General features: G+C 39.0%; 2 protein-coding genes across 2 annotated transcripts; one reads left to right on the forward strand and one right to left on the reverse strand.

Moving 5' to 3' along the window:
- Positions 1-9,968: 9,968 nt before the first annotated feature.
- On the reverse strand, positions 9,969-11,104 carry LOC104234734 (aspartyl protease UND-like). Its single transcript, XM_009788354.1, has 2 exons — positions 10,993-11,104; positions 9,969-10,807 (listed from the first exon to the last, which is right to left on the reverse strand). The coding sequence occupies exons 1-2, from the start codon at positions 11,102-11,104 to the stop codon at positions 9,969-9,971; spliced, it is 951 nt and encodes a 316-aa protein (XP_009786656.1).
- Positions 11,105-11,153: 49 nt separating this feature from the next.
- LOC138880748 (uncharacterized) lies at positions 11,154-12,936 on the forward strand. The gene is made up of 3 exons (XM_070160922.1): positions 11,154-11,198; positions 11,314-11,428; positions 12,365-12,936. Exons 1-3 carry the CDS (start codon positions 11,154-11,156, stop codon positions 12,934-12,936), a joined length of 732 nt encoding a protein of 243 aa, XP_070017023.1.
- Positions 12,937-13,935: the final 999 nt, after the last annotated feature.

Raw genomic sequence — 13,935 nt, forward strand, 5'->3', positions numbered from 1 at the left:
TTTTGCCCATAGGTTCAGGGCCATATACAATCTATTGTGATGCGTCCCGTATTGGGCTTGGTGCAGTATTGATGCAGGAAGGCAAAGTCATTGCCTATGCTTCGAGGCAGTTGAAAATCCACGAGCAGAATTATCTGGTTCATGATCTTGAGTTAGCAGCCATTGTTCATGCCTTGAAGATCTGGAGGCATTACTTATATGGTGTGACGTGTGAGGTTTACACTGATCACAAGAGTCTTCAGTATCTGTTCAAGCAGAAAAAGTTGAATTTGAGGCCGAGGAGGTTCTTAGAGTTGCTGAAGGATTATGATGTTACTATCTTATACCACCCGGGGAAGGCCAATGTGGTGGCCGATGCATTGAGTAGGAAGTCCGCCAGCATGGGTAGTCTTGCTTATATTCCAGTCAGCCAGAGATCGCTTGATTTGGATGTTCAGGCCTTGGCCAATCGTCTTATGAGGTTGGATATTTCTGAGCCTAGTAGAGTGTTAGCTTGCACCGTTGCTCGTTCCTCACTATTAGAGCGTATCCGCGAGCGGCAGTTTGAGGATCCCCATTTGTGTGTCTTGAGAGACACGGTGCAGCGTAGAGGTGCCAAGAAAGTAACCTTAGATGATGATGGTGTATTATGATTGCAGGGGCGAGTTTGTGTGCCCAATGTTGATGGGATTCGAGAGTTGATCTTAGCGGAGGCCCACAGTTCTCAGTATTCTATTCACCCGGGAGCCGCGAAGATGTATCAGGATCTGAGGCAGCACTATTGATGGCGTAAAATGAAGAAAGGCATAGTTGCGCATGTGGCTCGGTGTTTGAATTGTCAGCAGGTTAAGTACGAGCATCAAAGACCTGGTGGTCTATTTTAGAGGATTGCACTTCCCGAGTGGAAGTGGGAGAGGATTACGATGGATTTCGTTATTGTACTTCCGATGACTCGGAAGAAGTTTGATGCAGTTTGGGTCATTGTTGATAGGTTGACCAAGTAGCGCATTTTGTTCCTGTTGCAGCCACCTGTTCGTCCGAGAGGTTAGCCGAGATATATATCAGAGAGATTGTTCGCCTCCATGGGGTGCCGCTATCTATCATTTCGGATCGGGGTACGCAGTTTACCTCGCATTTCTGGAAAGCGGTTCAGCGAGAGTTGGGCACCCAGGTTGAGTTGAGTACAGCATTTCATCCTCAGATGGACGGTCAATCCGAGAGGAGTATTCAGATTCTTGAGGACATGCTCCGAGCTTGTGTTATTGATTTTAGAGGCTCGTGGGACCAGTTTTTGCCTTTAGCAGAGTTCGCCTACAACAATAGCTACCAGTCCAGCATTCAGATGGCTCCGTATGAGGCGTTGTATGGTAGGCGATATCGGTCTCCAGTTGGATGGTTTGATCCAGGAGAGGCTTGATTATTGGGTACGGATCTGGTTTAGGAGGCCTTGGACAAGGTTAGGATTATTCAGGATAGACTTCGTACAGCTCAGTCCAGACAAAAGAGTTATGCAGATCGCAAGGTCAGAGATGTTGCTTTCATGGTTGGGGAGCGGGTATTGCTCTGTGTATCGCCTATGAAGGGCGTGATGAGATTTGGGAAGAAGGGCAAGCTCAGCCCTAGGTTTATCGGTCCATTTGAGATTCTTGATCGTGTGGGAGAGGTGGCTTATAGACTTGCCTTGCCACCTAGCTTGTCAGCTGTGCATCCCGTGTTTCATGTATCTATGCTCCGGAAGTATCGCGGAGATCCATCGCACGTGTTAGATTTCAGCACTATCCAATTGGACGAGGATCTGTCATATGAGGAGGAGCCGGTAGCTATTCTAGACCGGCAGGTTCGACAGTTGAGGTCGAAGAGTTTTCCTTCGGTGCGTGTTCAGTGGAGAGGTCAGCCTCCTGAGGCATCGACCTGGGAGTCCGAGTCCGATATGCAGAGCCGTTATCCTCATTTATTTTCCGACTCTGGCACTTCTTTCTTTTGTCCGTTCGAGGAAGAACGGTTGTTTTAGAGATGGAGAATGTGACGACCCAAAGGGTCATCACCGTAATTCTTCGTTTTTCGGTGCTTCCGAGGCCTTAAAACCTCGATTTTAGTTGCCTCGATTTGCGTGCACAGTTCGGGCTCGAAGCCGGAAAGTTTTTATGTTAAAAATATGTGAATTTTGTGAAAACTTTGGGGAATTTTGATATTAATATGCATAATATTGACTTCGGCCAATATTTTGGGTAAACAGACCCGGACCTGTGATTCGACGGTCCCGGAGGGTCCGTAGAAAAATATGGGACTCGGGCGTATTCCTAGAATCGAAATCCGAGGTCCCAAGCTCGAGTAATGAATTTTTGAAAGAAATTGTTTTTTCTGAAAATGACATGAAAACTTGAAATGAAAATGAGTTAGAAAATATAGGTATCGGGCCCGTATTTTAGGTTCCGGCGCCCGGTACAGGTCTTAAATATGTTTTAAGCACTATCTGTAAAGTTTGGCTAAAAACGGATGTCATATGACATGTTTCAGACTTAAAATGGGGAATTTGAGTTTTATGAAAGTTGAAAGAAAAAATCATGTGTTTTGAGGCTTGATCCTATGTTTATGATGTTATTTTAGCGATTTGATCGCACGAGTAACTTTGTAAGATGTTTTTAAGGTTGTGTGCATTTTTGGTTTGGAGCCCCGAGGGCTCGGGTGAGTTTTGAGTGCGGCCCGGGAGGTCTTAAACTTAAAAAATTGCAGGTTCAGGTGTTGCAGGCCTAGTGCGGCCGCGGCCATTCCTGCGCGGTCCGCGCTGGCAGCCACGCGGCCGCGGTGTTTTTCTGTGCGGTCCGCATGATGGGGTTCAGAGGGGGGTAGCCAGGTCGACCAGCGCGGCCGCGCACCAAATCAGTGCGGTCCGCGCTGGGTGGGTTCAGTGAGCCCACTTCTTCCCTCCCTCGGCGTGGCCGCGGTACATTTCCTCGCGGTCCGCGCTGGCAGCCACGCGGCCGCGGTGCATTTCTGCGCGGTCCGCGCCAGCCCCCAACAAGGTATATAAACTCGGGATTTTCAGTCATTTTTCCACTTTTCAAAAAAAAAAAACTAAGAGGCGATTTTCCAAACAACTTTTCTTCTTCAAAACAATTGGTAAGTGATTTCTAAAGCATTTTCTTCACTTCTTAACATCTTTTAACATGATTTCAACTTCAAATCAAAGATTTTCATGGGGGAAATTGGGTGTTTTGGGTAGAACCTAGGTTTTCTATAAATTGGGAAGTTGGACATCAATATGGGGTCCGATTTCAAAACAAATCATATATTTGGATTCGTGGGGGAATGGGTAATCGGGTTTTGGTCCGAACCTCGAGTTTCAACTACGTGGGTCCGGGGGTATTTTTGACCATTTTGGGAAAAACCTTGTAAAATTTATTTTCATGCATGGGGAGTGATTCATTTAGTAATTATTAATGTGATTAAGTAACTTATGACTAGATTCGAGCGGATTGGTGGTGGAATCAAGAGGTAAAGCTATACTAGAAGCGTGAGTTGAGTTTGGAGCATTCGAGGTAAGTGTTTGTTCTAACTTTGGCTTGAGGGAATAGGATTAGGATGTTATTTGCTACTTGCTAATGTGGAGTACGGTGTATAGGCATGGTGACGGTTATCTATGCACCGGAGTCTAGCATGACCGTGAGTCTTAATTGCTTTTAATTCGAATAATGTGACACAATCTCCTTGTTTATTTGATGAGTTTCATATAATGTGAACGGTTGAGGTAGAATTGTGATTGGTGTACTTTTGGAGCGTTAGCTCGAACATGAATGTGTTAGTTGAGGAAGAAGTGATTTAAAAAGAGAATGTGTTGTGATTACTCCCTTGCCGGGATGTGTAGACTGATATATATACTCTCCCTTGTCGGGATATTTTGGGTTGTTAGTTGTACCCTTGCCGGGTTAGAGTGATATGTTGTTGATTTCCCCCTAATGGGGCTTTCCTTACAAAATCTGATGTTTCGAATTATATTATGGGATCGTGTGGCATGCCGTCCACTTTTATATGATATGAATTGTGATCGTGTGGCACGCCGTCCACTTGGTTATTGGCCTCTGTTGCCGGTGACATATTGTGCAATGTGATAAAGATGAATTGGGATCGTGTGGCATGCCGTCCACATATATATGATATGAATTGGGATCGTATGGCACGCCGTCCACTTATATATGATATGAATTGGGATCGTGTGTCATGCCGTCCACTTGGTTATTGGCCTCCGTTGCCGGTGACATATCGTGCAATGTGATAAAGATGAATTGGGATCGTGTGGCATGCCGTCCACATATATATGATATGAATTGGGATCGTATGGCACGCCGTCCACTTATATATGATATGAATTGGGATCGTGTGGCATGTCGTCCACTATATATATATCATGGGAGCCGGAGTTTCTTCTGTTTGTTTATGATATTTCATTTTTATCTGTTACTCCCCGATAGCATGTCCCCTCCCAGATTTACTTTGTATTATCTTGTTATTGTTTTCTTGCACTTGTTATCTATATTTGTACAGGTTAATTGTGGTAGGTCCTGTCTAGACTCGTCACTACTTCGCCGGGGTTAGGCCAGGCACTTACCAGCACATGGGGTCGGTTGTGTTGATGTTACACTCTGTGCATTCTTGTGCACAGATCAGGGAGCAGCTTACGGACCGCAACAGTAGGACTTCTGGGAGTTATCTTCAGTCCAGGGACTCTCGAGGTAGCCTAGCTGGCATTCGTAGGCCGAAGTCCCTTTCCATGTTTTCGTTTGTTTATCTTGTATCAGACAAACATGATGTATTTTCCTTTCAGACATTGAATGTAGTATTCTGTAGTAGTCCGTGAACTAGTGACACCAGACTCTGGGTCGCATTTTGGTTCAAACTTTCGCACTTTTGGTTTTCAATTGTTTTAAATTTGAAGTTTTCCGCTTAGATTTTGTCTCGTTTATTATTTTGTTTGAAAGAAATCAGGGAAAGTGTTTTAAATATTTGGCTTGCCTAGCTCCGATAGTAGGCGCCATCACGACACCCGATGGTGGGAAATCTGGGTCGTGACAGCCAGCTAGGGGCAGGGGTCAAGTAGCTAGAGGTGGAGGTCAAACTATTAGAGGTGGAAGTCAGGCTATTAGAGGTAGAGGCCAACCAGCTAGGGCCTGTCCCAGAGATGTAGTTCAGAGTGGTGGAGCTCAACCCCGATTCTATGCTTTCCCAGCTAGGCCTGAGGCCGAGTCATCCGACATTGTGATGACAAGTATTGTTCCAGTTTGCCATAGAGATGCCTCAGTTTTATTTGATCCGGGATCTACTTATTCCTATGTGTCCTCCTACTTTGCTTCATATTTGGTTGAGTCTTGTGATTCTCGTAGTTCTTCTGTGTATGTGTCCACGCCAATGGGAGATTCTGTCGTGGTACATCATTTTTATCATTCGTGTGTGTTTACTATTGGGAGACTTGAGACTAGTGTGGATCTTCTTCTTCTTGATATGGTAGATTTTGACGCCATTTTGGGTATGGATTGATTGTCACCTTATCACGCTATATTGGATTGTCATGCCAAGACGATGACCTTAGCCATGTCGGGGTTGCCTCAATTAGAGTTTAAGGGAACTCCTGGTCATTCTACCAGTAGGGTAATCCCTTATATGAAGGCTCAACGTATTGTTGAGAAGGGATGTCTAGCCTATTTGGCTTATATTCGCGATCCCAGTGCAAATGTTTCTTCTATGGACTTAGTCCTAGTTGTTCGTGAATTTTTGGAGGTATTTCCTATAGATCTGGTGGGGATGCCACCCAACAGAGATATTGACTTCTTTATTGATTTAGCTCTAGGCACTCAGCCCATTTCTATTCCACTATACCGTATGGCCCCGACGTAGCTGAAGGAATTGAAGGAGCAAGTGCAAGATTTGCTTGATAAGGGATTCATTAGACCTAGTGTCTCGCCTTAGGATGCGCGCGTGTTGTTCGTGAAGAAGAAAGATGGGTCGATGAGTATGTGCATATACTATTAGTAATTGAACAAGGTCACTATCAAGAACAAGCATTCGTTATCGAGGATTGATGACTCCTAAGCAATTGCAATAATCGGGTTCATTGATATTCCTAGTATAGTAGATGCTATCACACATACAATCATACTCAATTCAATAGAATTGTTTGATCTTAAAGGGTATCTTCTATAGTTTCGCACGTGAGGGGTTATTTCTTGATTTCGTCCAGTTATTAATAACTTTATTATTTTTAGATAATAGTATATATAAACAACTCTTGTAAAGGAGTCCTATTAAAACCAAGAAATATAGGCCTGCCTGCTATCCACACCAGAATAAATAGAGTTTTCCGAAAAAATCTGCTAGTGGAGGAAGACCTCTTAGGGATAAGAGACATGGGGCTAAAGAGAGATCCAAAAAAGGATCTTTTGTGTATAATCCTGCATAATTTATTTGATTAGCTTGAGGATGCCAAGGTGTTTTCGAAGATTTATTTGAGGTCTAGCTATCATTAGTTGACAGTTAGGGTATCTGATGTCCCTAAAATGGCTTTTCGGACTCGATATGGGCATTATGAGTTTCTAGTGATGTCATTTTGGTTGACAAATGCCCCAGCAACATTTATGAATTTGATGAATCAGGTATTCAAGCCCTATCCGGATTCATCTGTGGTTGTATTCATTAATGACATCTTGATTTACTACAGCAGTTGAGAGGAGCATGAGCAACATCTTCGGATTGTTCTTCAGACTTTGAGGGATAGTCAACTGTATGCGAGCTTTGGTTAGACTCAGCTAACTTTTTGGGGCATGTTGTATCGGCAATAGGCATAAAAGTGGACCCTAAGTAGATTGAGACACTTCAGAACTGGCCTAGACTTACTTCAGCTACTGAGATCCAGATTTTTCCGAGTTTAGCATGATATTTTCGCCAGTTCGTGGAAGGGTTTTCATCTATAGCAAACCTATTAACCAGAATGACCCAAAAGGATGCTCTATTCACATGGTTAGACGAGTGTGAGTTGAGCTTTCAGAAGCTCAAAACTGCTTTGACTATGGCGCCAGTGTTGGTGTTACCCACAAATTTAGGATCTTACATGGTGCATTGTGATGCATCTCGTATTGGGCTCGGTGCAGTATTAATGCAAGATGGCAGGGTGATTGTATATGCGTTGCGCCAGTTGAAAGTTCATGAGAAGAATTATCCTGTTCATGATTTATAATTGGTAGCATTTGTTCGTCGGTTTCCGAACAGTGGGCCCCACGCTGACTTTTGCTTGACTTTTCCAAAAATGATTTACATTAAGTCTCTTTCGAATTGTGAATAATTTCTAAAGCTCCAATTGAATTGTTGGCCAATAATTTGATAGGTTTGATTGGTTTGGAGACTAATTTGAAAGGAAAAGTGGTGGTCGAGTGATCACTTAAATTGCGAAAACTAAGGTAAGCATCGTGGTTAACTTTGACTTGAGGGAATAGAATCCTTGAATTAATTGTTACGTGAATTTTATGTGTAACGGCATATAGGCGAGGTGACGAGTGTCTATACATTGTTAAATTGATTGTTTGCATATTTATTTGAAAAATGATAAATTACTTTAATTCATGAATTGATTATTATATTAATCATTTCTCTTATATTCATTGTTCAATATTATGCCTTGAATCCATATTTTAACTGCTGCGTGCTTATTTGAATTATGTGTCATGATTGCTATTTGACATTTAGCATTTCATATATTAAATTGCATATTTTCTCTTTAATTCTATAAATAATTTCTACTTGTCATTACTTGTTTACTAAATAAATCATAATTAATGTATGCTTTGTTGCCTTAATAGTTGAGTATTAATTGTTTCAATTATTGGAATAATTTCATTTATAAGAATTAATGATTGATATTGTTTGGGGAGCGGGTTGCACACCGCAACATAAATGAAAATGAATATATTGTGGGATCGTGTTGCAAGCCGCAATAGAATTGATTGAGAAAGATATATATTGAGGATCGGGTTGCACGCCACAACTGAATTAAAGGAAAGATTAATGTGGGAACGGGTTGCATGCCGCAACAAAATGGTAAAAGTAATAATTTATTATGACTGCCGAGTTGGCTTCGATTGTTGATATGAGTTATCTGCTTTATTATTATTATTATTATTATTATTATTATTATTATTATTATTATTATTATTATTATTATTATTATTATTATTATTATTATTACAGGTTAATGTAAGTGACCTGCCTTAGCCTCGTCACTACTTCATCGAGTTTAGGCTCGTCACTTACTGAGTACATGGGGTTGGTTGTACTCATACTATACTATGCACTTCTTGTGCAGATACCAGAGTTGGTCCTAGCGGTGTACAATAAACTTGCTCGGATTCAACTTTTCAGAGGAGACTTGAAGAATAGTTGCACGACGTTCGCAGCTCTAAAGTTCCCTTCCACTTTATCTTAGGTGAGTATTTCTTTCAGACAACTTTATTTTCATCCAGACCTTTATTTGTATTATTCTAATAGCTCGTGCACTTGTGACACCAGTTCTGGGATGATATTTAGATATCGCTATTATTATGGGTTATTCACTTTATTTCTAATTTTATTCCAGTTATTAGTTTTTTAATATTAATTAAATTAAATTGTTAAAAATGGCAAAACGTATTTTAACGTTGGCTTGCCTAGCAAGTGAAATGTTAGGTACCATCACGGTTCCGAAGATGTAAATTTTGGGTCGTGATATTTTTCTTGACATATATTTTTTTACAAAAAAAATAAATAATAATAATAATAATAATAATAATAATAATAATAATAATAATAATAATAATAACGTAAAGAACGTGGTAATTAACACGTGTATCGATTTGATCTGTTACAAATTACTTCTATATCGTCCTTTTTTTTTTTTTTTTTTTTTTTTTTTTTTATTCTCGTATGGACATACAACGATCACATGATCAAAAAATGGTTTTTTTCGACTCTGATTTTTTAACCCTAATTATATAAGATAAGAATTAAATAACGGCAACATAATCGTTTCTTAGGATAAGGGTTGCGGTTATTTAAAAATTGAAAATTGAAGTAGCAAAATCCTAGATGACTTCAAATTCCTAATGAATACTCCTCCTATTTCAAAAGAGAAAAGGAGTTTGTATTGTCATTTGTATTCTACTTTAAATCCTATATATATATATATAAACAAACCAGTGGTATTGGTTTCTTGTCTTCTCTCACTCGATAAAATTATGATGGGAATTAGAAATTATAAGCATGTCATCCTCTGTCTCCTCCTGATCACCATATCTATTGTTGCAGTTTGTTGTTCCTTTTCTGAATATGATGATTATGAAAAAGTTGATGAAGGGATCAAACGACGATGTGCGCGGATTGGATTTCGTCCTGAGGCCTTTGTACATTGTTCACATATTATAGATCGAGCAGAAGCAAGTCATAGATCGCTGATAAGAGCAATCTGGAGGATCAAGGGCTGGCAGTTCGAAATTCCTCTCCATTCGGCGAATTATTCATTACATATTCCTTACTATCGTTGATTTTATATATATAGGTGTTTTATAATAAGAATATTGCATGATAATTATTATATGTCCGTGTTTTATTTATTTTCTTAGTATGAGCGAAATTTTTTTATTTCTCGATAGAAGTTTTGAATTGACTTGGTTATCGAATTAGGGGAATTGTTGTGTAGACAATCTGTATACATATAATATTGTCCACCAAACTACCATTTTTTGGGGGAATATGATTAGTTTTCTGGAATTGCATTATCTCACAATGGAATAGAAAAAGGGATCACCAATGTGATTCTTTAACTTTCTGATTCTCCACAAATATTATGAAATAATTTAATTAAGCAACAAATTAAAAAGAGTAATCCAGACAACACATGTTGTTAAAAAGTCTGGCAGAATAACATTAGAAAAGATTATGCATTGATCCAAACCAGAATAGCATTAAAATTTTCAGTCATAATCTGATAGCGTCTTACAGTCAACATCCTCTACGTACACAAGTTTTTCCTTTATGTCAAACCCGAAATTATAGTCTTGCATTGCTGATATGCCTATAATTGTGAGATTTTCTGCTTCATGATCTAGAATAGACATATTTGCCGAGGTTGGCAAAATAGTCATGCAAAAAACCCTTTGGCGAGATTGGTCAAATAGAGCATCTGGTCCCACAGCTAAATCGGCACCTCCACTAAAGTGAAATATGACCTCGGTAAAGTTTTCTAAATCTTCCGAGACACGGCCCTCAAAGCATAACAGGCCGCCGGTTTTAATTTCCGGAACCTGTTGAATGTTTCCAGCTTTCATATAACTTTTTATCTCCGCACTTAATAGCTCTAAAGCTTCTTTATGCAAATAGGTTACTGGACTTCCCGTGTCAAATAAAACTCCTCCTCCGTCCTTAGGTTGAGAAGAAAACACCTTTTTGTCTGCTATAAGTTTTTCTCCCATGCGAATCCCATCCAACATAGCATAATATGAGCTATTAAAGATTTCCAAGGGTGTTGAATCCCCCTCTAACCTCGCCTCGTCACCTATGATGAGGTGACTGTATGAATCATTAATGTCCTTGATATGCCCAATACAATAGGAAAATTGGTATCCGATTTGTGTCATTACCGATGCTTCACTTGGCCCTAAACCAAGTATCCCACTGTACTCGTACCCGAATTCATCTCCATAATTATATGTTCCGCACCCAAAAGCTACATTAGGAACACTCTCCACCTCGTTATCGGAGGTAATGAAATGAAGAGTGTCTTCACTAACAATTCCTCTAGACCAAGTGTAATCTATGTATGTCGATATGTATATGCACTCAAGCCATTCATTACATTGCCATCGAACTCGCGACACGTCCAAGAGTCGCAAGAAACTTTGGAATATGTTGATGATTTGTCAACATCGTAACGAGGAATTTGGTTTTGATCTCCACATTTTTGGCATGGGTAGCATTGAATCCAGAATATGTTGCTACCCGTGTCTATTAGTACAAGCTGGTAGACGGCAGGCTCACCAATAGATATATTTGCAACGAAACCATGATCCGGTCGACGCGAAAGGGGACTTCGCAAGTCATTGGGTGCCATTTCGCCAGTGAAATTTTGTTTCGGTTTAAATCGTTCGAGCTTAGCTCAGATGGTCATTGCTAGAGATTGGGGAAGGAAGGCTATAGAAAACAATGTAAAAAATAAAAGGGACACAAACATAACATTGTTTGTTGTCATTTTGGATTTCCTTGTGATTTCTTTAACGAGTGATTCTTTCTTGTTGGATTGTATTGAATGTCTTGCCATAGAGACATCCTTTTATAGCTATCAGGTTGAATGATCTTTCTTTTTCTTGTGTTATACCTAATTTTGCAGAGGTTGGTAATAAATACAAAGCTTGCATAAATTCTAGCCAATATAAAGGTAGAAGGTTGTTTGCATGTCAAAATTTTTGGTTGAAACGGTTCATCCTCATACTAGTTGACCACATTTTGGGTCTTTAATTATGTTTCGATGTCTATTGCTCCGGACCAAAAGTTGGAAAAAAAGTGTTCATGCAAATTGATTGATCTTGACTTTTATTGTGCTATACCTAATTTTGCAAAGGTTGGTGATAAACCCAAAATAACACTTGCATGAATTCTAGCCAATAAGAAGGTAAGAAGTGAGCATGCAAAATATAGTAAGACATTATTGGTTAGAAATCAAAATGAGACCCATCTTTCAAATTTATCGATTAAGTCCTCATCCAACTTTTCAAAGCTAATGTTAATTGACATCATCCTAAATAAACTAGCACACAGTAATGAAGTATTTATTTTGTGATTAAAGTGTATATAGTTTGTTAGTCATCAAAGTGATCAAACTAAATTGATTAAAGTATTCACATGCATAAAATATTATGATCTCTAATTTGTGTGTGCACTTATATTATATAGTTTGTTAGTCACCAAAGTGGCCAAACTAGTTTGTTTATGAAAAATATGCATACATAAAATATAGTTTATCCATGAAATTAATGAAATGCCTATAATTTAAAAATAGTGGATAAATTAATTTTCACTATTGCTAGAACTTAAAGATTTACCCAAAGGTGAATCAATTATTCGATGAATAGTGAATATGATGAGGTAAAATTAATATTCTTAGTCAAATATATATTGTTTGTCCAAAGATGGCATATATATATTTGGTAAAAAATAAAAAATAAAAAAAATTATTTAAATACCTATTAAAGACTAAATGGCACTTAAATTAAGATAGTATGTCGTAGTATCTACCCAAAGGAGAATTATGATATGCTTTAACTATTTTGTTGAATCCATATTGATTTGTGAACATGTATTATCTATTTTGCAGCTATTCCTTTTCATTCGCTTGCTTCGTCTGTTACTGTGTTCAATGGATTGAACTTCTCTGAATGGCGTGAACAAGTCCAGTTCCACTTAGGTGTGATGGATCTTGACTTGGCTCTGCTGAATGATAAGCCCGCTGCCATTACTGATTCGAGCAGTGCGGATGAGAAGTCTTTCCATAAAGCATGGGAACGCTCTAACAGGCTAAGCCTTATGTTTATGCGAATGAATATTGCCAACAACATTAAGAGTACTATTCCACAAACAGAAAGTGCCAGGGAATACCTGAAGTTTGTGGAAGAACGTTTTCGTTCTGCAGATAAGTCTCTCGCTGGTACACTAATGGCTGAACTCATGACCATAAAGTTTGATGGGTCGCGCAGTATGCAAAACCATATCATCGAGATGACTAACATTGCAGCAAGACTTCAGACCTTGGGGATGAAAGTGGATGACTCCTTCTTGGTTCAGTTTATTTTGAACTCGTTACCTCCTGAGTATGGACCTTTTCAAATTAACTATAACACTATTAAGGATAAGTGGAATGTTAGTGAATTGTCCAGTATGCTTACTTAGGAGGAGTCAAGACTTAAGAAACAAGGGAATCATTCAATTAACCTCATGGGTCAAGGAGCTGGTAAAGGACTTAATGTAAAGGCCAACAAGTTCAAGAAGAAGAAAGCACATGCTAAAGCTCAACAGGATGCTAACAAGGAACATAAGGCAGATAAATGTCGTTTCTGTAACAAGGAAGGACACTATCAGAAAGATTGCCTGAAACGTAAAGCTTGGTTCAAAAAGAAAGGTACAATTAGTGCTTTTGTATGTTTCGAATTAAATTTAGTAGAAGTTCCTAAAAATACTTGCTGGCTTGATTCTGGTGCAACTGCTAATGTATCTACTACGTTGCAGGGATTCCTTACGATCCAAACTACAAATCCAAATAAGGATTTCTTGTTCATGGGAAATCGTATGAAGGCTCCAATTTAAGGCATAAGGACTTATCGTTTGATCATGGAGACTGGACGTCACCTTGATCTATTACAGACTCTTTATGTACCTTCAGTTTCTAGGAATTTGATTTCTCTTTCAAGACTTGATGTTTCTGGATTTGATTTAAAGTTTGGAAATGGATGTTTCAATTTATATAAGAATTCTATTTTTTATGGTTCTGGCTTTCTCAGTGATGGTTTATATAAATTGAAACTCGATATTGCTTTTTCTGAATCCCTTCTTACTGTTCAACATAATGTTGGAATTAAACGTAGTTCACTAGATGAAAGTTCTACTTACTTGTGGCATAGACGTTTGGGGTCATATATCCAAAGAAATGTTAGAAAGATTAGTAAAAAATGAGATTCTTCCGAATCTAAATTTTACTGATCTTACTATATGTTTGGATTGCATTAATGGAAAGCAAACCAAGCATAGTAAGAAAGGTGCCACAAGAAGCACCCAACTTCTTGAAATTATACACACCGATATTTATGGACCTTTTGATGTTCCATCTTTTGGTGGAGAAAAATATTTTATCACTTTTATCGATGATTTTTCACGTTATGGATACATCTATTT

The sequence above is a fragment of the Nicotiana sylvestris genome, chromosome 11 (genome assembly GCF_000393655.2).
Source record: "Nicotiana sylvestris chromosome 11, ASM39365v2, whole genome shotgun sequence".
Classification (NCBI taxonomy): Eukaryota; Viridiplantae; Streptophyta; class Magnoliopsida; order Solanales; family Solanaceae; genus Nicotiana; species Nicotiana sylvestris.